We start from the raw sequence: 27,363 nt of genomic DNA, 5'->3' as shown, positions 1-27,363 counted from the left end.
TCAATTTTGGAACAAAAGCTTTTCTAATAAATACATCTATTTAATTAAATATCTGCAATGTTTAAAGGGGAAGAGACTCCACACGTATAAAATGAGCTTTTCAGGGCCAAGGTGTTTGCTCAGAAGTTATCATAACTTAGTATTATATTAATCCTGATTGAACAACAATGAAAGCTTTTGTTGCTTTTCCACTGAAAATAGTACATGCTCGGCAAATAAATGATTCTGATTTGTATCCATCTGCAAAGACTGCATCAGTGAACCCAGTGGAGCAGGGCATCCCTCACAGCAACCCCTAGATTGTCGTGTCTAACTGCATGTATGCAGACGGTAGAAGTTGCTGTGAGATTTACACGGCATCAACAGTGAGCACTGACTGCCGCACCATAATGAATACCTCAAATTCTGGGACAATGTCTTTCTGCTCTATTCTGTTGCTTTACCCCTTTCATGGTGTGATGGAATTTAAGGGAGCCAGGATGGAGGGAAGTGAAGAAAGATATGGAACACCAATTACCCCTCAAACCTTAAATCACCACCTTTGATGCTACTGTCCCATCCTGCAATGTTGTAACTTGGTCTAACAGTAACGGCGAATGAATAATAATAATCGCTTATTGTCACAAGTAGGCTTCAATGAAGTTACTGCGAAAAACCCTTAGTCGCCACATTCTGGCGCCTGTTCGGGGAGGCCGGTACGGGAATTGAACCCGCGCTGCTGGCCTTGTTCTGCATTACAAGCCAGCTGTTTAGCCCACTGTGCTAAACCAGCCCCTTATTAGGAAGTCTAAGTGTTGCAGTCAATAACTGTAAAGTATTCCTTGAATAATTGATAAATTTGACAATGCTTTCATTTCCAAATACCCAATTGTTTTGTGCACCAATACTGCTGATTTACAAATTCTGGTCTCCATACCAAATAATCAAAGTGAAGACAGTGACCTCCATTGTTCACCCTTATGTGGCATCAGTGCCACACATTTACTGTCACTTGGTCAGTTGCAGAGGCAGTAGAGTATGTCGAATAATATACCAACTTTGAATTCTCCTAAAGCCTAATTAGCAAAGAATTAACCATGCTATCAATTCGAATTAAATTTAAAGGTAACTGATTCAAGTTATACAAAGCAAGGAGATTTAATCTCCAAAGATCATGATAACCCAAGACTGCCTTTTTTGATTGCACTACTACGAAAGGTAAGGCCCTCTTGTATTTTTTTCCATAAAATTTGGCATGACTACACATCTGGAACAAGCAAAACTAAAGGGTAATTACAAATTAGAATTATTAGTTAAAAATTGTGGATGTCACCAAACTGATTCAACTCTCCTTGTGAGATGTGTAAATATACAAATATTATAATACATTACTGTACTACATAAACCATCAGATAACCGTGAAATGCACAGACAATTATTCATAAGCTTTGCGAGTACTTGGCATGTTTGCAATAATTTAGTATGCTTATAAACAAAGTGTACACAACTAAGACAACAACTGGGTATGTCTATCATAAAACTGCTTATGGAATAGACTTAAGCTATTCAAATTTGGCAAAGAAGGCCTTCCAAAATTATAAAGACAAAATTATCAACAGGTTTTGATCTTAACTACTATGCATGGGAACAATAGTTAACTACAAACATGTACCTGCAATAGAGCTTTCTTTCAGATGCCAAGAACATCAAGCAAATATAAAACTAGTACTGTTAGTCTAATTTGCCAGCTCATTGAGTAGCAGCAAGCGAACTATATGTACTATTGTGTATGTAAATAAATCCTTTAGGGCGCTCACGATTGACACACAAGTATACTTAAAAAGTGAGAGGTTAAAATTTTAAGTATACATTACAAACTTCACTCTTCCAGCTGGAACCTTTGTGTCTTCTCTTGCACTGCTATATCATTACAAACAATGCAAGGGGTTCTCTCATTCCCAGCCGCGTGTTTCTCGGGGGCGTGCCATTCGATGGCGGCGGGATTCTGTCTTCCCCCTGATTGTCAGTGGGATATCCCATTCAGGCCACCCCACGTTGCCGGGAAATCCACGGGCATGGGTGCACTACTGGCGGGAAAAGTGCATCACATTGACATGAAAAATTCCTGCCAACATTTTTCTTTATAAAAAACTGCAGATCGAAAATTCCATTTGGTAACAAAGCTACGCTCTAGAATGAGATAGAATCTAAAATATGCTGTATTTATTTTAAGACATGTTAATTTTGACATCAGTTGCCAATAGCTGTTTACCAGCCCTAGCTGATGCCTTCCCAAATCTGGCTCCCTTATCCTGGCAGCAGACATGTAGTTCTATTGACTTCCTTTGAATCTATAAGTTTGTTGTGAGAATAAGGAAGCTCAATTTAGCACAGTGTGGTAGTATGTATTGGGGGTCATGTGGGACTGGAAGCCCTAATGTCATTGGCTGACAGATCCCGGGTCCTGGTTGGCCGTTGACCTCTAGCTCCGCCCTGAAGGCGGGGTATAAGAAGCCGGAGTCTTCCCCTGCAGGCCAGTTTACTATCGAGCTGTGGGGGAACAGACACGCTTAATAAAGCCTCATCGACTTCACTCTATTCGTCTCACGGAGTCTTTGTGCGCTACAATTTATTAAGCGTGTCTGTTCCCCCGCAGCTCGATAGTAAATTATCAAGCGTGCCTAAAAAGGACTATGGAGCTCAGGATCATTCCGGAATGCCTGAGGATCAGCCCCCACGCAGTGAACGCGGCAGCAGCCTTCAAGCACTGGCAGACTTGCTTCGAGGCCTACCTCAGAACGGCCACCGGCCGGGTCACAGAAGACCAAAAACTGCAGGTCCTGCACTCGAGGGTGAGCATGGAGATTTTCTTCCTCATCGAAGACTCGGAGGATTTCCAGACGGCGTTCGCAGCACTGAAAAGTCTCTATGTTCGCCCAGTTAACCAAATCTACGCTCGCTACCAGCTCGCGACGAGACGGCAAGCTCCCGGAGAATCGATGGACGAATTCTACGCCGCGCTGCTGATTTTGGGACGAGCCTGCAGCTGCCCGGTGAACGCAAACGAACACACGGACATGTTAATGCACGATGCTTTTGTGGCAAGTATGCAATCCTCCCAAATCCGCCAAAGACTTCTAGAAAAAGAGTCGCTAGGACTCTCAGAGGCACGGGCCCTAGCAGCCTCCCTAGACGTGGCCGCGCGTAATACCCGCGCCTACGGCCCCGACCGCGCGGCAACCCATTGGGCCTCGTACGTACCCGTCGCGGCAAACCCCCTACCCCCCCCCGGACACCCCACAGGCTTGCGCGGTCCAAACGCCGAGTCGCACCGGGGGCGCCCGCTGTTATTTCTGCGGCCAGGCGAAACACCCCCGACAGCGCTGCCCGGCCCGCGCAGCTATCTGCAAAAGCTGCGGGAAAAAGGGCCATTATGCGGTTGTGTGCCGGTCCCGCGAGGTCGCCGCTGTCCCGGGAGAACAGGGAGCCCTGCAAGCCGTTTACGCGCCCCAACCCCCCCCAGCACGCCATGTACGACCCGCAGGCGCAGCCGCTCTGGGTCCCGACCACCGCGGTCCCGGGAGAACTGGGAGCTCTGCACGCCGCTTACGCTCCCCAACCCCCCTCCCCGCAGCCCATGTATGACCCGCCGCCGGAGCTACCGCTTTGGGTCCCGGCCAACACTCTCCACGGAGAGGAGGGAGTTTTGCGCGTCCCTAACGCCCCCCTAACCCCCACCCCGCGCCTGACCCGCCAGCGCCACCTACTTGGGCCCCGACCACCGCTGTCCCCGGTGAGGGAGCTCCGCGCGGTCCTAGCGCTCACGGTCCTAGCGCTCGCGGTCCTAGCGCTCCCCAGCCCCCCCAGCACACCATGTGCGACCCGCAGACGCCGCCATTTTGGGTCCCGGCCACCACGAGGGGAGGAGGGGCGCCGCCATCTTGGACCGCCCCAGACCTGTACGACGCGTGGGGGCGGCCATTTTGTCCACCCCCGCCATCTTGTGACCCCCCAGCCACATGCGAGGTATGGGGGCGGCCATTTTGTTCATCCCCGACGCCATCTTGGACGGCAACAACGGACCCCACTCCACTACTACAACCACGTCTCGCTTCAATTACGCTCGATCAAGCTCGGCCCCGGACACTCCAGACGACGACGACAACGGTGCTAATAAACGGCCACGAGACGCCATGCCTAGTCGACTCCGGGAGCACGGAGAGCTTTATACACCCCGACACGGTAAGACGCTGTTCCTTGACCACCTATCCCAGCGCACAAAAGATTTCCCTAGCTGCAGGATCCCACTCCGTACAGATCCAGGGATTCTGCATAGTTACCCTAACGGTGCAGGGGAGGGAGTTCAAAAACTACAAACTAAACGTCCTTCCCCAACTCTGTGCCCCCACCTTGCTGGGATTAGATTTCCAATGCAATCTACAGAGCCTTACGTTTAAATTCGGCGGCCCAATACCCCCACTCACTATCTGCGGCCTCGCAACCCTCAAGGTGCAACCCCCGTCCTTGTTTGCGAACCTCACCCCGGATTGCAAACCCGTCGCCACTAGGAGCAGACGGTACAGCGCCCAGGACCGGACCTTCATTCGGTCCGAAGTTCATCGGCTACTAAAGGAAGGCATAATCCAGGCCAGCAATAGTCCCTGGATAGCGCAGGTGGTAGTAGTGAAGACAGGGGAGAAACAAAGGATGGTCATGGACTATAGCCAGACCATCAACAGGTACACACAACTAGACGCGTACCCTCTCCCCCGCATATCCGACATGGTCAACCGGATTGCCCAATATAAAATCTTCTCCACTGTGGACCTCAAGTCCGCCTACCATCAGCTCCCCATCCGCCCAAGTGACCGCAAGTACACAGCCTTCGAGGCAGACGGGCGATTATACCATTTCCTACGGGTCCCTTTTGGCGTCACAAACGGGGTCTCGGTCTTCCAACAGGAGATGGACCGAATGGTTGATCAACATGGGTTGCGGGCCACGTTCCCGTATCTCGACAATGTAACCATCTGCGGCCACGATCAGCAGGACCACGACGCCAACCTCCAAAAATTCCTCCAGACCGCCAAAGCCTTGAACCTCACGTACAACAAGGACAAGTGCGTTTTTAGCACCGATCGGCTAGCCATTCTGGGCTACGTAGTGCGCAATGGGATAATAGGCCCCGACCCCGAACGTATGCGCGCACTCATGGAATTTCCCCTCCCGCACTGCCCAAAAGCCCTGAAACGCTGCTTGGGGTTCTTTTCATACTACGCCCAGTGGGTCCCCCAGTACGCAGACAAGGCCCGCCCCCAAATACAGACCACGACCTTCCCTCTGTCGACAGAGGCTTGCCAGGCCTTCAGCCGCATCAAAGCGGATATCGCAAAGGCCACGATGCGCGCCATCGACGAGTCCCTCCCCTTCCAGGTCGAGAGCGACGCCTCCGACGTAGCTCTAGCGGCCACCCTTAACCAAGCGGGCAGACCCGTGGCCTTTTTCTCCCGGACCCTCCACGCCTCAGAAATCCGCCACTCTTCAGTAGAAAAGGAAGCCCAAGCCATAGTGGAAGCTGTGCGACATTGGAGGCATTACCTGGCCGGCAGGAGATTCACTCTCCTCACGGACCAACGGTCGGTAGCCTTCATGTTCGATAATGCACAGCGGGGCAAAATCAAAAACGACAAGATCTTAAGGTGGAGGATCGAGCTCTCCACCTTCAACTATGAGATTTTGTATCGTCCCGGAAAGCTGAACGAGCCGTCCGATGCCCTATCCCGCGGCACATGTGCCAACGCACAAATTAACCGCCTCCAAACCCTCCACGAGGACCTCTGCCACCCGGGGGTCACTCGGTTTTACCACTTCATCAAGTCCCGCAATCTCCCATACTCTTTAGAGGAGGTCCGTACAGTCACAAGGGACTGCCACATCTGCGCGGAATGCAAGCCGCATTTTTTCAGGCCAGATGGAGCGCACCTGATTAAGGCTTCCCGCCCCTTTGAACGCCTCAGTCTCGATTTCAAAGGGCCCCTCCCCTCCACCGACCGCAACGCATATTTTCTTAATGTGGTGGACGAATACTCCCGCTTCCCTTTTGCCATTCCCTGTTCTGACATGACCGCGGCCACAGTCCATTAAAGCCCTGAACAGCATCTTCACACTGTTCGGTTACCCCGCTTACGTCCACAGCGATAGGGGGGTCCTCTTTCATGAGTGACGAGCTGCGCCAGTTCCTGCTCAGCAAGGGCATAGCCTCAAGCAGGACGACCAGCTACAACCCCCGGGGGAACGGGCAAGTAGAGAGGGAGAACGGCACGGTCTGGAAGGCCGTCCTACTGGCCCTACGGTCCAGGGACCTCCCAGTTTCACGGTGGCAGGAGGTCCTCCCGGACGCTCTCCACTCCATCCGGTCATTATTATGTACGAGCACTAATCAAACGCCTCATGAGCGTCTCCTTGTTTTCCCTAGGAGGTCCTCCTCTGGAACGTCGCTGCCGACCTGGCTGGCGGCCGCAGGACCCATCCTGCTCCGAAAGCATGTGCGGGCACATAAGGCGGACCCATTGGTCGAAAGGGTTCACCTCCTCCACGCGAACCCCCAGTACGCCTACGTGGAGTACCCCAACGGCCGACAGGACACGGTCTCCCTGCGGGATCTGGCGCCCGCCGGCAACACGCACACCCCCCCGACACCATCAACCCAACCCCCCCCCCTTCCTGCCACCACCGCACCCCGCGACCGCCCCCTTCCCAGGAGGATCGGTTCCCCTCCCCTCAGCACCGACCAAGAATAAAGCCCAAGCTGAAACCGTAAGGCTCCTGGAGGCGACAACACCGGTACAAGCACCACCACCACCGGGGCCGAGGCGATCGACACGGACGACCAGACCACCCGACCGACTTGTGGCGTCGATCTAAAACTAAATATGGACTTTTCACAAGAACATTTCGCTTTTCTTCCCATACCCTCTGTAAATAGTTGCAACAGGACAAAATTGTACAATACTGTATTGCCTTGTGAATGTTTTTTTTTCCTCCCAGGACCAGCCCTGTAAACCCTTACCACCATACGAAGCATCACCCCGCCGGGTTCATTTTTGACAAGGGGTGAATGTGGTAGTATGTATTGGGGGTCATGTGGGACTGGAAGCCCTAATGTCATTGGCTGACAGATCCCGGGTCCTGGTTGGCCGTTGACCTCTAGCTCCGCCCTGAAGGCGGGGTATAAGAAGCCGGAGTCTTCCCCCGCAGGCCAGTTTACTATCGAGCTGCGGGGGAACAGACACGCTTAATAAAGCCTCATCGACTTCACTCTATTCGTCTCACGGAGTCTTTGTGCGCTACACACAGTGAACTCTGAAAGTTATTTTACAGGTACCAGAGGTCCAGAATCTGAATCAGGCAGTTATAAAAATATAAACCACAAGATTGATAGATGAAGTCAATACGTGGGCAAAAATTAAAAACAAGCATTAAACATCTGAACTTTTTGAAAAGCAAGCAGTAAAAGTAAGCTTTACCTTTGATGAACAAAGATATTATCTTCACAATTTATTCATCCTCACTATAAATTTTAACTAGCAGTTATTAAAGCAGTTTACTTGCCACACAAGTAGCGCACTCTACAGCAGTGGCTCACCCATTAGGCAGGCAAATAAACATAAAGATGGTCTCAAAAAAACTGGTCACTTCGAGTCCAAAATGAAATGCATAAATTACACAAATCTCTCTATGCATAAATTACAAAAAACGTTCTCTTCTTTACCATTAATATTCTCCTACCTTGAAAACCTGATTCTTGCTGGTGCATGGTCCAGAGACGTGGACACCCTCAAGTACCTTGTCCAAATGCCTCTTCTTCTTATGTGCCAAGAGAGTAAGCGTCGACATTCTCTTGGACAATCAGCCAACTTGGGCCCACAGCCAAACCAGACCTAGGTCTCACCTGACCTCCACACATGCGCAGTTCCTTGCAAGCGTGGTTGGTTGCAGGAAATCTGGCTGATTTTCCTCTCCCTGACCTGGAGGTGGTACGATTTCACTGCCCTTACTCAGCACAGAATGGGGATCAAACATGCCCCATCCTCCTGGTATATAGCTCAATGAATTGTTGGTTTAGCCAGTTAAGTCAGAGAAACCTACTTCAGCATGTTTAATATACCACACGCTTATTACTTGGTTCTACAAATATGTGGCTTCTGACTTAGGAACTATATCCCAATGCATCCAGCTAGCCCAGCCTGCTAAATTAATGTAAATTCTACTAAATTTAGGCAATAATGGATGGAGAAGTGCATTTACATTCAAGGTTTTAACCACATCAAAAGCAATCTGGAACATGAGAAAACTGAATACTGTAATGGTGACTTGAAATTTAAGGTTAGGTAGTTTATATTATTTCTGGCATTAGACCCATGGGTCTTTATGCAAGCATAAAATCATTCTAATATATTTTATAGTTCTTTGAACAATTCTTGTGACTTTGCAACATCAGCTCTGATGCAGACCATGACAGAATGATTTTGAAATATTGACCTTGTACGCTAATATTCAGTTTTAAATGTCTCAGCCAATGAGATCCCGAGCGTATGTCAAGCTGCCATTTATATACAGGGTGGGGGGGGCAACCAAGCAACAAAAGATAACAGCTACAACACATGCTTCTTCCTAACCGTTCTTTATATTGGATGGAAAAGGAGGAAACCAAAGATTAAATATTAAAATTGTATAGTACACTGATGTCAACAAATCATTCCACAATGTAATAAGATGCAAAATCACCTTCATCACTTCTGTTCCAAAGTCCATGTAAGTTAAGACTAAGTGCTCAATTTTTCCACTGCTCCAAACAATGAGACAAATGTATTTTTCTTCGCCCATTCTGATATCATGAGTGAAGAAATATTCCACTGGTATTCAATAAAGCCCATTTTTAAAGAAGCTATTTCTCCACAAGTCTTTTGTGGAGCTCTTGCCATGTTTGCGTGATACATGTTTTGTGGTCGGAGAATTCATATTCTATAGGAGTCTTTATAATTCAATCCAAAATTTTACAAATTAAGTATCTATTCAGGGACCCAAAATGATGCTTGGAAAGATGCCCAGATGCAGATTACTATTACTTGTTACGAACGCTGGACTCGGGCGCAGTCAGTTCCAGCCCCCTTCACCTGGAGTTGCAACACAATTGAATTATATAATTCTTAGACAAATACCCAAAGTCTTTGGCCATTGGCTGCCCAATAATTACAGTCACCAGGTCTGTCAATTTAAACACAATTACTTTTTACTTCTAACAAGAACTATAGTGAAATATGCAGCCAATATAACAGTTTAATTATCATCTGATTCCTATTTCACCCCAACTTTAACTTGCCCCCACCCTCTATCTATCTATATATTATATATAAAATATATATATATACATACATACACACACAAATGACAAACAAACAAGAGGGGTGAAAATAATAAGGGTGAAAGAAAAAGATGAGTCTTTGTTTCAGATAGTTGTTTCTCACACCTTTCTTCTCGTCAAACTTTGCTTCCAGTTCAAGGTTTTCACTGTAGATTCATTCAGGTCTCTGAAATTTCAGAAATACACCAGCATTTCTAGAGAGAACACGAGGGAGAGAGAGCAGGTACTTCCCTTTTAGTGCCCAGGATTCAAACTCTGCTTTCCTCACATCTCTAGAAATCATCTCAGGCAGATCTAATCACCACCTGTTACTGGGCAGTATACAGCCTTTAGGCCAATTCATTGGCCACCAACCTACCAATTGTACAGAGTCTCATCCCATCTCTTTGGTGCCACAAAGTCTGAATTTTGCTGTCTGAAGCTAGCAGAGGGTTCTCTTTTGTAAGTTTTGATTCCTCATCTCCCCTGCTCACCTTATGTCCATTGTGCAACCATGGATGATAACGGCAAAAATAAAAAGGGAAATAAGGGTATCAACAGGAAGGACCCTTACATGATGAGTATATTATTTGCAAATTTAATTACTAGCTGATCTCCCATGGTCTTCAGGATCAAGTATAGCCCTCAGGTGAAGGAGAAATTAGACAATGGAGTCCAGTAATACAAGGGTATGGAGGTGTAATTCTAACGCCATTACAAAGTTATACATTTTGCACTAATGAATTTATAGTGGCAATGTTAAAAGATGTCCACAACTATAATGAAACTTCTTTTGTTGTTACAACTTGTGGCCAGTTGGGGCACAGGCACTATCAAGAGTTCTTTCGTGGTAATTAACAACATAAATGTTTAGAAAGCAGAGAAGTGAAAATCCACTTTCTAAATACTTTCCAAACCATCCACAGTGTTCAACAACTTTGGTGCTGCATTGGATTGCCTTTCTTGCTATGCCCAACTAAAGTGGGGGAAGATAATAATAATCTTCATTATTGTCACAAATAGGCTTACATCAACATTGCAGTGAAGTTACTGTGAAAATCCCCTAGTCACCACAGTCCGGCGCCTGTTCGGGTACACTGAGGGAGAATTCAGAATGTCCAATACATCCAACCAGCACGTCTTTCAGGATTTGTGGGAGGAAACCCACGCAAATTCAGGGAGAATGTGCAGACTCCACACAGACCTTGACCTAAGCGGAATTCGCACCTGGGACCCTGGCGCTGTGAAGCAACAATGCTAACCACTGTGCTACCGTGCCACACATGCCCATCCCAAGGAGTTTCACTCCACTTCACTCCGAGTTGGGTGAATAGAGGAAGAAGCTTGGGCTCGTCTTGCAGATGTTAAATGGAACTGCCAGCCGAACTTCAGTACCAACACTCCTCATCCCTGCCTTTGTTACCTCTACACTTGACTATTCCAAAACACTTCAAATCAGCCTCTCATATTTATCCTCCGTAAACCTGACTTCATCCAAAATTGCAGGGATGGGCCTGGGTGGGGTGCTCTTTCGGAGGGGTGGTGCAGACTCGATGGGCCAAATGGCCTCCTTCTGCACTGTAGGGATTCTATGATAGAGGTGACTAATTATTACACTCCCACACAAGGAGGAACTGGACCCCTGGGCCACAACTTCAGATCTGAAGCTACTACTTCTCAGGTTTAATAAGTAAAAGAAAACACTGGTTTTAAATATAACATTATTGCTTCCTTGCCTTTCTACAGCAGCATATTAAATATTCTCGAATCCAAAATCTTCATTTTTGATAACATTCCTTTATTGACTCCAAATGGTGGTTGCAGATAGCAACCAGTCACTTCAGAATATTTGGCTATCTGACACCCAGTTCAAAACCATTAAAAAGTTGATTGGATAAGCATATGGATGATAATGGCATAGTGTAGGTTAGATGGCTTTTGTTTTTTGACTTCCCATGTCGGTGCAACATCGTGGGCCGAAGGGCCTGTACTGCACTGTATCGTTCTATGTTCTATTGCAAAGCAAGGAATGGCACACAGGTCAGAGGTGAGGAAAACATTCATTTTTCAATTGACAAATGCAAGTGCGCACAATTAGATATGATCATGAATGAAGAACTCAGCAAAATGGAGTAGCCTCAGGAGACCGCACAAGATTGCAAACTACATGATATTTCTACAGTATGTTAATGAAAAGCTTTGCTGAAGAAATTGAGTTAAAATTGACATTTTCTTTATATAAAATATACATCTATTTTCATACACCTGATCCCGTGAAATAGATCAGTACAAATATTCACTTCTAAAAAATGTGAGATTTCCTTTTCTATCTCCGAAATGTTTTCAGTAGATCACTGAAAATATCTGGTTCCATTCATCTTCTAAGGTTGTTACCCAACGCCCGCTAACAATTTCCTATCTCCTTTATCCACAAAAATCAAGAATTATTAGTGCAGGAAAAGCTGGCAACTGACACCAATGGCGGAGAATGGAACAGCTATTTGCAAAAGTTGCTAATTTAAAGTTTAAGATATGCATACAAATACATGATTACATACAGTAACACAAGGAAATTAAATGGCCAAGGACAGGAAAAGCAGGACCCCTCTGCCTCTATTGGATTTCAATGGGATTTTATTTTTGTACACACACGATTGCAGCCTGCTCATGGATTACTTCCGTTCGCAAATTGAGAAATTTCCATACAGAAGTGGCACTCACATTCACGATTCATTTTAATGACTGTCCCTTGCTTACATACCTTTTTGACAAGTATCAAACATACCACCTACCTGCTCATCTTCAAAAACGTAGCGATCCTATTAGTGTGTCATTAAACTAGTTTGCTACTGAAAATGTAAAAATTTAAGCCTAAAGCTTAAATGTGCTAAATCAACGCAGCAACCACATCAGCGGCACTCACGATACGCAAAGACACTAATTTCATTGAACTCATCTTTTTTTTTTCCCTTGCCCATTTCTGCATCATTTCAAATATGGCGAAAGAAAATACTCCACAAAAGCACATGATGCATATCCAATTTTGGGCAGTAATTGTATCATGGGGGGAGGGGGGTGGGTGGACATGAATCATACACCATAAATTTATAATGCATCTTTTAGTCAGTATTTATACACAGAACACTGCATACGCTGACAATGAAAAACTATTGCATGCCCTTAGTGCATAAACACGTTATTTTTTCTGCACTGCCACCTGTTGGAATAGCCCACCAGGTTTTTTGAAAAAAGGAAGTCCACTTGCAGCCCTGGTTCCATATTCACGTAAACACACTTTATGGCAAAGTTGGAATTTATGGATTTTGGAGCATGGGAGACCAGCAAAAGGATGATCGCGAAATTGAGAAAATCCCGAATAAGGTTTTCAGCAGCAGAAAGCCTGAGGCACGCAAGGTTATGGAGGTGGATTTGGTAGAGGGAAAGATGTGGCTCTTGAAATTCGGTTCTGGGTTGATGGGAATGCCAAGATTTCACATTTGTGTCCTGCCTGACAAAACGTCCCATGAGAATGCAATACAGTCAGGGAGGCACAGCCATGGAGTTTATGGGAGGCCACTGCAGGGAAGTGGTGGCACGGTGATGTTGTCACTGGACTAGTAATCCAGAGCCCCAGGGCAATGTTCTGGGGTCTCGGGTTCGAATCCCACCATGGCAGATGGTGAAATTTGAATTCAATAAACGTCTGGAATGACCATGAAACCATTGCCGATTGTCGTAAAAAACCATCTGGTTCACTTTGACAAAGGGTCATCTGGACTCGAAACGTTAGCTCTTTTCTCTCCCTTCAGGTGCTGCCAGACCTGCTGAGATTTTCCAGCATTTTCTCTTTGGTTCACGAATGTCTTTCAGGGAAGGAAATCTGCCCTACTTACCTGGTCTGACCTACATGTGACTCCAGACCCACACAGCGATGTGGTTGACTATGAACTGCCCCCCACTGAAATGGCCTAGCAAGCCACTCAAGTTCAAGGGCAATTAGGGATGGGCAACAAATGATGGCCCAGCCCAGTGACACCCACATCCCAAGAACAAATTTAAAGAAAAGACAATGGCTTTGGTCTCCCTGATGTTCAGTTTCCACTCAGTCACAACTTGTCACAATGCCGCAGAAAGGGATAAAGACAAAGCTGGCCATCATCAAAATACATTTAGATCTTGTGTCTAGGACAACATCACCTAGAGGCAGCAGGTATATGAGGAAGGGCCCACGGATTAACCTTGATACAGAGAGAGATTTGGCTGATACAGTCCAAGATACATCATTTCTGAAGACATTATGTTAAAGCTGCAGTCACCGGAATGAAGTAGATACCACAAGGTGTTTGTTAACTAAAACTAATAAATTATACTTGTTAATTTATAAGACACTACATTTATAGAGCATCTTACACATTTAAATATCTCATAAAAGACTTTACACAATGAATTGTTAGCTAGAAATTACTGCTACAGCAATGGAGAAGTGACTATAGTCTGGAGACATTGCTCCTCCACAATTTTATTGGAAGTTCTGCTTAAACAGGTTAATTTTTCCTTTAGAATAGAGGAATATCATTTGCTCATTATTGGGCAGGCAATGTAGCAACCTAAAAGTAAGAAATCAATGAATATCCTTTTTTTTATCTGTTGAGCGAGGAATGTTGGTCAGGACATTCATTTTTGCATACAATGAATCTTCAGCATCTAAATAAACAGGAACCTGTTCAACCTTGGTTTAACATCTTAAAGAAAAGCTGTCCTTCTTTTATTTTTCTATGCATTTTAAGGGTGAGCTCATTGTTACTTCCCTTGTGTCTGATATGTGTTTGGGCTTGTGCACGGGTGTATTGTGTTTGAGATGGTGCTGCTAAAAGGTACCGTTGTGTCTTCCTGCCTTGGGTGTTGAAGCAGGGCAATGGTATTAGTATCTCTCTCTCTTCACTCTTTTGCCCAGGTAAGCAAAATGTCACCAGAACATCTACAGGCACCTAATACAGACACCATTAATAACAATGCACAAGAATACTTTTATATCATATCTTGGTGGAAGGAAGCTCCTAATGTCGTAGAGGCCTTTTCATTGCATTAGGATAGTTTATTGCCTTCTTTGTTAGAGTGGGCTGGGTGGGAGACTCATCACTACGAATCTCCCTCCAGCCAGCAAGACATGGAAGCAATTTCTCACCATGTGCTGGGGGAAGAGAAGGGGACTCTCTTTCCCTCCTGGAGGAGGATTGGGCGTGATGGCTCACTGTCACTTCATTCTCAGCGAATAAAGATTGCGCTGTGTAGTTCCCCCGTTCATTAAGGGCGCCAGCAGGAAATATATATATTTCTTTCTCCACAATGGGAACCTTGGCATGTGCGATACGTCATACCCTGGTACAGCCCGTGTACCGTCCTACATGGTCCTCGTCTCTCTCGATGGGATGGAGTCTGTGGGATTTTGCTGCCTCCTTCATCGTCTCATTTTTCTCAGTGTGGATTGGGTGACGAGCATTTATATCTCCCCAAGTGGCTTCAGATATTTCTCTCTCTTTTATAGTTTGGTGGGGATATTTATGCCCTTTTTCCTAAGTTGGGACATTTATCTCCCACCCCAGGTGTTGGTTGGGGTACTCCCCTGCAGTATAACTGGGGTGTGCCAGGGTTGTGGCTCCAGGTGACCATGTCCCAGACTGGACACCACTGTCTATGGGGGAGGGGGGGGACCTCGCGCTCGCTGGGTGGGGCTTTCGTTGGTTCTGGAAGTTTCTTCTTTCTCCGGTTGCCTCACCGTTACTTGGAGGTCGTCGTACGTGTCACACCCCAGGTACCAGCCGTCATCGGAGTCGTCCAGCTCCGCTCCAGCCGCCACGCACCGGACCGCCGCCATCACAGCTCCTCGTCTGCAAGCCCGCCCCTCAGCCCCGACCCGACCTGGCTCCCAGAGCCCCGCCCCTTGCGCCCTGACCCCGCCCCTCAGCCTCGCCCGAGCTGGCTCCCAGAGCTCCGCCCCACGGGCCCTGACCCCGCCCCTCACGCCCTGACCCCGCCCCTCAGCCTCGCCCCGAGCTGGCTCCCAGAGCCCAGCCCCGACGTGGCTCCCAGAGCCCCGCCCCACGGGCCCTGACCCCGCCCCTTGCGCCCTGACCCCGCCCCTCAGCCCCGCCCCGACCTGGCTCCCAGAGCCCCGCCGCACGGGCCCTGACCCCGCCCCTCAGCCTCGCCCCGAGCTGCCTCCCAGAGGCCCGCCCCCGGGCCCTCACCCCGCCCCCTCGCCCCCCCCCCCCCCCCCTCTGTGACCTGATCCCGGACTCTGTCCACGCCCCCGGGCCCTGACCCCGCCCCTCAGCTCCTCCCCGACCTGGCTCCCAGAGCCCCGCCCCCTGGGTCATGCGTAGCCGTATCCCGCCTCCAGCCCCACCCCTTGGCCCCTCCTCCAGCCCCTCTGCGTGGCCCCTCCCCAGCCCTAGAGCATGGTCCCTCCCCCCACCCCGTGGCCCCTCACTCACCCCACTCCGTGGCCCCTCCCCTGCCCCACCCCATGGCCTCTCCCCCACCCCACCCCATGGCCCCCACCCCACCCCATGGCCCCTGCCCCACCCCAATGTGCCTCCCCCAGTGCCACCCCATGGCCCCTCCCCCCACCCCGTGGCCCCACCCCTTGGCCCCACCCCATGGCCCCTCACCCGCCCCACCCCATGGCCCTTCCCCCAACCCCACCCCATGGCCCCTCACCCAGCCCCACCTCATGGCTCCTGGTCCCCTCCCCAACCCCATCCCATGAACCTCTGGTCCCTCCCTCAGCCTCACCCAATGGGCTCTCACCCCTCCCTGCCACCACGGGTTCCAGCCCTACCCCATGGGGCCTAGCCACTCCCCCAAGCCCACCGTGCCCCTTTGCCCCTCCCCATTCCTGGCACCAGCCCCTGTCCTCTGAGTAGGGGCATGGAGGCACAGTGGTTAACACTGCTGCATGACTGCTGCATGGACCCGGGTTCGATTCCCACCTCGGCTGACTGTGTGGCGTTTGCACTTTCTCCCCATGTCTGTGTGACTTTCTTCCGGTTTCCTCCCACAGTCCAAAAGAGGTGCAGGTTATGTGGATTGGCCATGATAAATTGCCCCTTAGTATCCCTTAGTGGTAGGTGAGGTTATGGGATAGGTTGGGGACATGGGCTTTGTTCGGGTGCTCTTTCAGACTTGATGGTGCAGACTTGATGGGCCAAATGACCTCCTTCTGCATTGTAGGGATTCTATAATTCTCTCTGCAGCTATTTCTCTTTGGCACTTGTCTACCTTCAACATTTGAAAAGTAAACATTCCAATCAAAACAATTTAACCTGTTTGCTACTCACACCAAAACTGTAACAGCTTATTTACTGATGTGTTTCGAACTTCACTGCAGATAGTGAATAAAAAAAAATCCCCTCTCAAAGCTACCTTCATAAAATTATTAGTATTCAAGTCGCCTGGGGTTTGAAGCAGTGCCAAACTTCACCATAGTGATCTGGGTTTCCATTCTTCCCCTAAATTGCTTTGCTGTAAGACAAACATGTAGGGGCTGCGAAACAGGAACATCATATTGATCTGTAAATGTAGAATCATAGAATCCATACAGTGCAGAAGAAGGCCATTCGGCCCACCAAGTCTGCATCGACCCGCTGAAAGAACACCATACCTAGGCCCACTCACCCGCCCTATCCCCCTTGTCCTGTAACCTACCTAACCTGCACCTCAGGACAAACTATTGCCTATAGTAGTCACAGTGATGCCCTGGAGTTACTAAGCATCTTAGAAATGGGTAGGTATGAACCAAGGTAAAGTTGTGATTTTCTGTGTGTTTACTCAGGATTATTTTCTTGAATTCAGTTGTGCAGCCTCCCCTGTAGGTATTTACTCCCTTTCTGTGGCTCAGCATGTGCCTTTATCTGGCTACCACCTAGTTAATTTGTCATAAGCCCAGAAAATGATCAGAATAATCTTGTCAATGTATTTTTGCTTATGATTGTGGAACTCCATGCGGCCTTTCTTGACTTCGGGGAGCAGTAGGATGAATGCTAAACTGTAGTTTACACAACATGCTGCACTTGGGATATAAGCAGTCCGTCAGTTTATCAAACAGTAAATGAATCAATGCCGCACTAGATTCCAGTAACCACTTATTAGTATTAATTTGCAGCTTAACCATATCTACTTGAATTGGCAGGGGAAGAGCCCATCATGTCTGCAATGAATTACTTGGCAGTTTTTATTCATCATTCAAAGAACAAAGAACAAAGAAAAGTACAGCACAGGAACAGGCCCTTTGGCCCTCCATGCCTGTGCCGATCATGCTGCCCGTCTAAACTAAAATCTTCTACACTTCCTGGGTCCGTATCCCTCTATTCCCATCCTATTCATGTATTTGTCAAGATGCCCCTTAAATGTCACTATTGTCCCTGCTTCCACCACCTCCTCCGACAGCGAGTTCTAGGCACCCACTACCCTCTGTGTAAAAAACTTGCCTCGCACATCTCTAAACCTTGCCCCTCGCACCTTAAACCTATGCCTCCTAATAATTGACCCGTCTACCCTGGGGAAAAGCTTCTCTGTCGATGCCCCTCATAATTTTGTAGACAAAGTCTCGCTGAGTCTCGTTGGCCTATCTAATAATAATAATCACTTATTGTCGCAAGTAGGCTTCAATGAAGTTACTGTGAAAAGCCCCTAGTCTCCACATTCGGGCGCCTGTTCGGGGAGACCGGTAGGGGAATTGAACCCACGCTGCTGGCATTGTTCTGCATTACAAGCCAGCTACTTAGCCCACTGTGCTAAACCAGCCACTACATCTCTGTTAGCTTCAGGCACACTATTCAACTGAACTTGCCAGGCTGAGAAACGTAATAGCGTATGATGTAGGAACCTGGGTCTGGATTCGCCGCTGGCGGGTTGCTCCGTTTTATCGGCAGCCCGGGAATGGGAAATCCCATTGACCAGCCGGTGTAACGGAGCATCCCACCAGCAGGGCGGAGAACCCAGCCCCTGATCTGCAATTCAATAAGATCATGGCTGATTGGAGCTTGATCTCAACTCTACTTTCTTGCCTGTTCCCCATAATCCTCGACGTACCAACAATTCAAAAATTTGTCTTTCTTGTCCTTCAATATGTTCAATGACTCAGCCTTCACAGCTCTCAGAGGTAGAGATATCCAAATGGAAGAAATTGTTCCTTATCTCATCTTAAATGGGCAATCTTTTATTCAGGAACTATGCGGCCCAGTTGTTGATTCAGGGAAAATACCCCCTCAGCATCTACCTTATCAATGAAGCCCACTCAAAATTGTATCTATTTCAATAAGATCGCCACTCATTATAATAAATTCCGATGGGTGTAGGCCCAATCTGGCCAACCTTTTCTTGTAGGCCAAGCTCTTCATCCCAGAAATCAACCTTCTCTGAATGACGTTCCTGGTGGCAATGTGACTCTCATTGTACATGCATGGTTACATGATGGAGGGGAGCCATGAGCCAGGTGTTCAGGTTCTGGCCACTGTCACCAAGCAGCTACCCTGTAGATTGTCATTGTAGCTCAAATATTATTGCTGGGTTTGCCGATGTGATGTTCTGTGCATGGTCACACAACAAGTGAAGGTTCAGGGAGTGGTAGTACATGTCTCAGTTCAAATGAGGCGTGCCCTGAACCACACACATGCAACCAATGGCTCCCTGCAACACTGGAAATCTCACTAGCTGTTTGAATGAGTGGCATCCTTTGCAGTTTTAGTACATCTCACCATGTGTGTACGTGTGTGTAGTCGATGGCAGACTGCGCCATGGAAAAGCCTGCTAACCCGGCAGAGCCATATGTCCACAGCTGCTTCTTCCTCGTTAGAGAGAAGACTATGAATTCCCCTCTCCTGGTGTACAGGGACTGTGTAACATTCCAGATGCAGGAATGCACATCAAACTGTGGTTTGTTTGCAATGTCCGCTGGCTCCCACCTGGAAGAATCCACCTGCTTAGCATTTGAGGGTAACGATGATCTTCATTGTCCTTGTCCTCGGCCTATTGTGTGATGCAGGCCCTGTTATATGAGTTGGCATGGCTCATTAAGTACCTCTGGGGTGAAATATAACTGTCTCAGACACAGCTGCTAGCTTAAGTGGAAACAAGAGACGTGCTCCTTGAGTACCCTTGGTGGATATGGCCCTCTTTTGAGAACTCTCCTCCTCCTCCCTCTCGGCACAGCTTCTTCTCTGCACTGGCTGTACTCCATGTACCTGTCAAGCTGTAGCCCAGTAACAGCAACTATGGCCCCCATTAATGATAGCAGGCAGGCTTTCTGTTGACAGGCCTTTAAATTCCTCTGACCTGCCTGGAAAATTGCAACAACATTTCTCCAACAACTTTGCATAAATCCTACATCAGCTTTGAACACAGTGCCTCCATTAGCTCTGCAGCAGCCAAAGAAAGTCAGAAGCACCTTGTTTGAAAGATCCACCATGTATTTAAAAAGTTCCTGTGTGGTGCGTCACCTCGCATGCAGCTGAACACTATGTGCTGAGAGGGTGTAGAGAGGGTAAACTAACAGGCCTCGTGCCAAATCAGTTGCAGAGTAACGTCACGGTCTGCGTCCTCTGCATGTTTCCTGTGGGTGAGTGGCATGCTGCAGCCAGGAATTCATGGAGCCCACTCGGGGAGGGCTAGTTGGCGGACAGGGCTGCATAATTGCAGGGGAGGCCGCGTTGCTCATTACCACGGCCGGGAATACTGACCCCATTTAGTCAGTAGCAGGAATGGCCCAACATGGGGAACCCATACACTGGATTAGGCTCATTATTCAGCCATTATAAGGCCATTTTCCCTGAGCCCAACAGGATCTAGTGCTGGCTCAGGGATTCTCCTTGACTCACACTGATCTCCCGTGCCTGCTGAAATCTAATCTTCAGCCGCTGGTAGTGGTAGGGGGTGGGTTGTTCTTCTTTCAAAGGCATGCAGTACACAATTGTCCGGCATTGGGTAGGAAGGTAGTTGATGTGCAATCCCCACCAACCTTATCTCTGAGCCCCTCCCTACTCCACCAGAAAACTCCTCCTGCGACCCCAAAACTACCTCACTTAGCTACATCCAGGGATCCAGCAATGATCCCTGCTGAAGGGCTCAATGTATTACAGGGAACAGTCATCGCTCCCAGTGGCACTACCTATAATATAGAGCTGCCGCCCTCGGAGACATGACCTCCACCTCACCGGGATGTTGATTTCATGGGAGGCCCAGACATTGTCCACTTTAGTGCCTGTTTGCACTTAAATACCATCAGGCACCCCTTGGAGAGATGGCTCAGATTTTGCATAGTGCGCTGAACCCGCATCATCTAAACTATATTCAGCCCTGCATTTGCCACACTGCCTCAACTGTCCCTTCTCGAAATTTGCGTGGATGGCGCATTCGCACCAGTGGCACCACAGAGCCCAATATTTCCATCTCTGTAAATGCAAGAAGTGTGGTCCACGAGGTTGGAGAACTGCAGGCAAAAATAACCATGCCAGAATATTCTGTCGTGCCCCAGGAAAGATCCCCCTCAAAAAGGGGATCGATTGAATGCTCGATAATCAGATGTTCAAGAAAAATAGCAAATGTCAAAAAAAGAGGCAAGATTAAGGAAAACATTGGTGCTGAAAAGGGAGAATGTTCTTGATGGGTAAAACAAATATGTTTGGTTGAAGTAAAGAAACTATAGAGGAGCTATTGTGCAACTCGGTGCATTTTATATGAGACCAAATAGTGGAAAGGAATCTTGACGATAATAAATGCATGCACTATAGTCATAGTCATAGAGGTTTGCAGCGCATAAAGAGGTTCTTCGGCCCATCATGTCTCTGTCGGCCATCACACACCGATCTATTCTAACCCCCTTTTCCAGCACTTGGTCCATAGCCTTGTATGCTAAATGTTTCTTAAATCTTGTGAGGGTTCCCACCTCTACCACCTTTCAGGCAGTAAATTCCAGATTCCCACCACCCTCTGGGAGAAAAAGCTTTTCCACAATCCCCTCTAAGTCTCCTGCTCCTTACCTTAAATTTATGCCCCCTGATTATTGACCCCTCTACCAAATGGAAAAGTTTCTTCCTATTTATCCCACCAATATCCCTCATAATTTTGTACACCTTGATAATAATAATCTTTATTATTGTCACAAGTAGGCTTACATTAATACTGCAATGAAGTTACTGTGAAAAGCCCCTAGTCGCCACATTCTGGCCCTGTTCGTGTACACAGAGGGAGGATTCAGAATGTCCAACACTCCTCACAAGCTCGTCTTTCGGGGGTGGTGGGAGGAAACTGCAGCACCCAGAGGAAACCCACGCAGACATGGGGAGAATGTGCAGACTCTGCACAGACAGTGACCTCAGCAGGAGTCGATCCTGGAACCCTGGTGCTGTAAAGCAACAGTGCTAACCACTGTGCTATCGTGCTGCTGTGGTTCCCTCCTCAGTCTTCTCTGCTCTAAGGAAAATAACCCTAGCCTATCCAACTTCTCTTCATAGCTGAAACGCTCTAACCCAGGCAACACCCTTTCTAGTGCAGTCAAGTCCTTCCCATAGTGTAGTGACCAGAACTGCACACAGTACTGTAGGTGTGGCCTAATGAGGATTTCATACTGTTCCATCATAACCTTCCTGCTGTTATATTCTTTTTTAAAATAAATTTGAGTACCCAATTATTTTATTCCAATTAAGGGGTAATTTAGCGTGGCCAATCCACCTGCTCCGCACAACTTTGGGTTGTGGGGGTGAAACCCACACAGACACGGGGAGAATGTGCAAACTCCACACGGACAGTGACCCAGGGCCGGGATTCGAAGCCGGGTCTTTAGCTCCGTAGGCAGCAATGCTAACCACTGTGCGACGAGCCGCCCCTGCTGTTATATTCTAAGTCTCAGGCAATAGTAGTTATAACTCAGGGAGAATAGATAAATCCAGAAGATTCTGTACCAGCCTCCCCGAACAGGCGCCGGAATGTGGCCACTAGGGGCTTTTCACAGAAACTTCATTGAAGCCTACTTGTGAAAATAAGCGATTAGTATATTATTATTAATTAGAATGGACAAGTCCAGTGGTGGCGGCGACCCTCAAAATTTGGGGGCAGTGGAGACGCCACAGGTGGGAGGCAGAGGCTTTGGTGTGGTCCCCGATCCGAGAGATCCGGTTTGTCCCGGGGAGGATGGATGGGGGGTTCCTGAGCTGGCACAGGGCAGGTATTAGAAGGATGGGGGACCTGTTTATAGATGGGACGTTTGCGAGCCTTGGGGCGTTGGAGGAAAAATTTGGGCTCCCCCTGGAAATGCCTTCAGGTACATGCAGGTAAGGGCGTTTGTAAGATGGCAGGTGAGGGAATTCCCGCTGCTGCCAGCACGTAGAATCCAGGATAGGGTGCTCTTGGGGGTGTGGGTTGGAGAAGGCAAGGTCTTGGCGATTTACCAGGAGATGCAGGAAGAGGACGCCTCGGTGGAGGAGCTGAAAGGTAAATGGGAGGAGGTGCTGGGGGAGGAGATAGACGAGGGTACGTGAGCGGACGCCCTGGGTACGGTGAATTCTTCCTCCTCTTGCACCAGGCTTAGTATGCACAGGGCGCACATGACTGGGGCAAGGCTGAGTCGTAGAGGACAGGTGTGTGAGGTGCTCGGGGAGCCCAGCAAATCATGGTCACGTGTTTTGGGCGTGCCCAGCGCTGGATGGGTTCTGGAGGGGCATTGCGAGGATGGTGTCTAAGGTGGTAAACACCCGGGTTAAGCTGAGTTGGGGACTCGCACTATTTGGGGTATCGGATGAGCCGGGAGTGCAGGAGGCGAAAGAGGCCGGTATTCTGGCTTTTGCGTCCCTGGTAGCCCGGCAGAGGATTCTGCTACAGTGGAAGGATACGAGGCCCCCAAGCATGGAAGCCTGGATCAGCGACATGGCAGGGTTCATTAAATTGGAGAGGGTAAAATTTGCCTTAAGAGGATCTGTGCAAGGGTTCTTCAGGAGGTGGCAACCGTTCCTAGACTTTCTAGCGCAGCGTTAGGAGGTGGACAGTAGCAGCAGCAATCCAGGGGGAGAGGGGGGAGGGGGGGGGGTCACTTTGTGTTTACTACTGTGTTTATTATCATTTAATGGGGTGCTTGTATATTGGGGGAATACGTGACAGAGCTATAAGATGTTTATTTATGTGTTCTTTGTTTTTTGTTATTTCTATAATGGGGTGGGGGGTTGAAAATATGTAAACATTTGAATAAAAATATATATTTTTAAAAAATTAATGAGAATGGACTATGAGAAAGTAATAAGAATTTGAGATAAATCACTGTGCTACCTTCCAGAGTGAAACCAGAGTGACCTGAAAGAGCTATTACATAGAACATAGAACATTACAGCGCAGTACAGGCCCTTCGGCCCTCGATGTTGCGCCGACCTGTGAAACCACTCTAAAGCCCATCTACACTATTCCCTTATTGTCCATATGTCTATCCAATGACCATTTGAATGTCCTTAGTGTTGGCGAGTCCACTACTGTTGCAGGCAGGGCATTCCACGCCCCTACCACTCTCTGAGTAAAGAACCTACCTCTGACATCTGTCTTATATCTATCTCCCCTCAATTTAAAGGTATGTCCCCTCGTGCTAGACATCACCATCCGAGGAAAAAGGCTCTCACTGTCCACCCTATCCAATCCTCTGATCATCTTGTATGCCTCAATTAAGTCACCTCTTAACCTTCTTTCTAATGAAAACAGCCTCAAGTCCCTCAGCCTTTCCTCATAAGATCTTCCCTCCATACCAGGCAACATTCTGGTAAATCTCCTCTGCACCCTTTCCAATGCTTCCACATCCTTCCTATAATGCGGCGACCAGAATTGCACGCAATACTCCAAATACGGCCGCACCAGAGTGTTGTATAGCTGCAACATGACCCATGGCTCCTAAACTCAATCCCTCGACCAATAAAAGCTAACACACCGTACGCCTTCTTAACAACCCTCTCAACTGGGTGGCAACTTTCAGGGATCTATGTACATGGACACCGAGATCTCTCTGCTCATCCACACTGCCAAGAATCTTACCATTAGCCCAGTACTCTGTCTTCCTGTTATTCCTTACAATCACATGGAGCTATTTGTGGGAACAAATTAGGAAGAACAAGGACGATTGTACATGATGTAGATGTAGGAAATTCTGATCCAGTTAAGCAACATCCATATAAACTGAATCCACTCAAGTTGGCCCAGGTTCAAAAGGAAATTGAAGGCAGGGTTAAGAATGATATTGTTGAAAATAAAGAAGTGTCTTCGTGTCCACAGTTGAAGGAAGGGAGTAAAGAGAGTCTTGAGACTAAGCAAGGGCCCAAAGAGGAGGAGGAGGCTGGAGCCAATGCATCCTCTCAGTCATTGGCATCACCACCTCAGTCACACCAAAAGGTTTTCAACCCCAAGGAAGTAAGGCAAGCTCTTATGCCCACACTTGAAGCATTGGACCTTCAGGATCCAGTCATTGTTAGTCCGGCAACCTATGAACCCTTCACTTTTAGAAATTCCAGACTATTGTGACATAATGAAGAATTCTATGGATTTATCAAAAATAAAATGCAAACTGGACACTGGGCAGTGCCGGGAGCCTTCGCAGTATGTGGAAGACATATGGTTGATGTTCAGCAATGCATGGTTGGACAACCAACCGCAAGACCTCACGTTCAGATAAATACGGTCCAAAATTGGCTGAGGTCTTTGAGCTGGAAATTCATCCAGTCACGAAATCTCTTGGCTGCTGCTGTGGACGGAAGTATGAGTTCTCCCCTCAGACATTGTGCAGCTATGGAAAAGGTAGAATTCCGAACGGACTACAGAAGATACAAAATGGATGCCGCCTGATATAAAATGGACTCTGTCAATGTTCTTGACCCTATGTTATTATTCGTGTCTGCTGCTGTAGTAGTAAAGCTTTGTGCAAAACAAGTGAATCACAAGCTGCATCCAGAGAGACAATTAGCCGTTAGCAAACTTGCCCAATGTCGGTATTGTTAGCTACTTAGCTAACTGATAAAGGGCCTCAAATTAAGGAACTAGCAAGGAATGAGGGAGCACTTGTTCAACGTGGCTGTATGTAACCGTTATCTATGTAATGAGAGGCTTCCGGGTGCGGCGATGACCAGCTGAGTCGCACGTTTCGGCAGCTCCCGGTGAAACGGACTTTTGGGCTCTTGATAGGAGCCCCAACGGCAATTTTGACGGCTAAAAACACTGTACGGTAAACCAGAAGGGAATCCCCCCTGGATACGGATGAAAAAAGGAGGAGAAAGTGGCCGGATTGCAGTGGATCCTTTAGAACAGCGGCAAGGAAGGCAAGCAAAAACCAAGATGGCGGCGGAAGGTGGCAGTTTAACATGGGGCCCTGAACAACAAGAGTTCTTGAAATGCTGAGTGGAAGAGCTCAAAAAGGAAATGAAGAAAGAGCTGTTGGCCCCGATACTACAGGCGATCGAAGGGCTAAAGGAGGAACAAAAGACCCAGGAGCGGGAGCTTCGGGTCGTGAAGGCAAAGGCAGCCGAGAATGAGGACGACATACAGGGCCTGGTGGTGAAGACGGAGACGCATGAGGCACATCAGAAACGATGTGTGGAAAGGTTGGAGGCACTGGAGAAAAACGCAAGGAGGAACAACCTGAGGATTCTTGGTCTTCCTGAAGGTGCGGAGGGAGCGGACGTCGGGGCATATGTGAGCACGATGCTGCACTCGTTAATGGGAGCGGAGGCCCCGGCGGGTCCGTTGGAGGTGGAGGGAGCATACCGAGTGATGGCGCGAGGACCGAGAGCAGGAGAAATTCCCAGAGCCATAGTGGTGAGATTCCTCCGTTTTAAGGATAGAGAAATGGTCCTTAGATGGGCAAAGAAAACTCGGAGCAGTAAATGGGAGAACGCGGTGATCCGCGTTTATCAAGACTGGAGTGCGGAGGTGGCGAGAAGGAGGGCGAGCTTTAATCGGGCCAAGGCGGTGCTTCATAAAAAGAAGATAAAATTTGGAATGCTGCAACCGGCAAGACTGTGGGTCACATATCGAGGGAGGCACCACTACTTTGAGACGGCGGATGAAGCGTGGACTTTTATTGTGGAAGAAAAACTGGAATGAGCGGGTTATTAAAAAGAACGTTTGAACAAAGTGGTGGGGCGAATGTGGGGGGCGAAGAGGGGGGTTAAAAAGGGCGGAAAGAGGAGTTTTATGTACTAATCCTGCGATGTGGTAACTTTTCTCTCTTCCACAGGTGACGATGGGGGGGAGGAGGGGAGGTGGAGGAGATGGGGTGTTGGCCATTGGGGGCGGGGCCAGGGGAGAAGCGTTCCCGCGCTATGATAATCATGGCGGGAATAGAGAAGCAGGAAGGAGGGGGCATCGCACGGTGCGAGCCGAGGTCACGGGGGGAAGCCGAGGTCGGCCAGAGTTTGCTGACTTCTGGGAGCAACATGGGAGTAATTACGCTAGCAGGGGATCTAGCGGGGGGGGGGGGGGGGGAATTACTGGGTTGCTGCTGCTGGGGATAGGGGGGAGCTGGTATGGGAGGGGATGGGCGGGGGGGCACCGCCTGGGGGAGATACAGCTGCGTGGGAACCGGGTGAGGAGCTGGAAAAAGGGGATGGCTAATCGACAAGGGGGGGGGGGGGGGCGTAGGAAGCCCCCCAACCCGGCTGATCACGTGGAACGTGAGTGGGCTGAACGGGCCGATAAAGAGGGCACGGGTACTCGCACACCTTAAGAAACTTAAGGCAGATGTGGTTATGTTACAGGAAACGCACCTGAAACTGATAGACCAGGTTAGGCTACGCAAAGGATGAGTGGGGCAGGTGTTCCATTCGGGGCTAGATGCGAAAAACAGGGGGGTGGCTATATTAGTGGGGAAGCGGGTAATGTTCGAGGCAAAGACTATAGTGGCCGATAACGGGGGCAGATACGTGATGGTGAGTGGCAAACTACAGGGGGAGACGGTGGTTTTG

The 27,363-nt window shown here is 48.4% G+C and overlaps 1 protein-coding gene across 2 annotated transcripts in view; it reads right to left on the bottom strand.

The window, feature by feature from the left end:
• Positions 1-15,278, bottom strand: part of asz1 (ankyrin repeat, SAM and basic leucine zipper domain containing 1) — a 134,512-nt gene extending 119,234 nt beyond the window's left edge. For both annotated transcript variants that reach the window (XM_072485247.1, XM_072485248.1), the window contains exon 1: positions 15,159-15,278. In XM_072485247.1, the coding sequence (XP_072341348.1) occupies positions 15,159-15,257 (99 nt within the window). In that variant the 5' untranslated portion in view covers positions 15,258-15,278. The remainder of the gene's footprint in view (positions 1-15,158) is intronic.
• Positions 15,279-27,363: the final 12,085 nt, after the last annotated feature.

The sequence above is a fragment of the Scyliorhinus torazame genome, chromosome 19 (assembly GCF_047496885.1).
Source record: "Scyliorhinus torazame isolate Kashiwa2021f chromosome 19, sScyTor2.1, whole genome shotgun sequence".
In the NCBI taxonomy this organism is placed as follows: Eukaryota; Metazoa; Chordata; class Chondrichthyes; order Carcharhiniformes; family Scyliorhinidae; genus Scyliorhinus; species Scyliorhinus torazame.
Note: the sequence above shows the minus strand (reverse complement) of the source record. Positions and strands in the feature narration are given on the sequence as shown.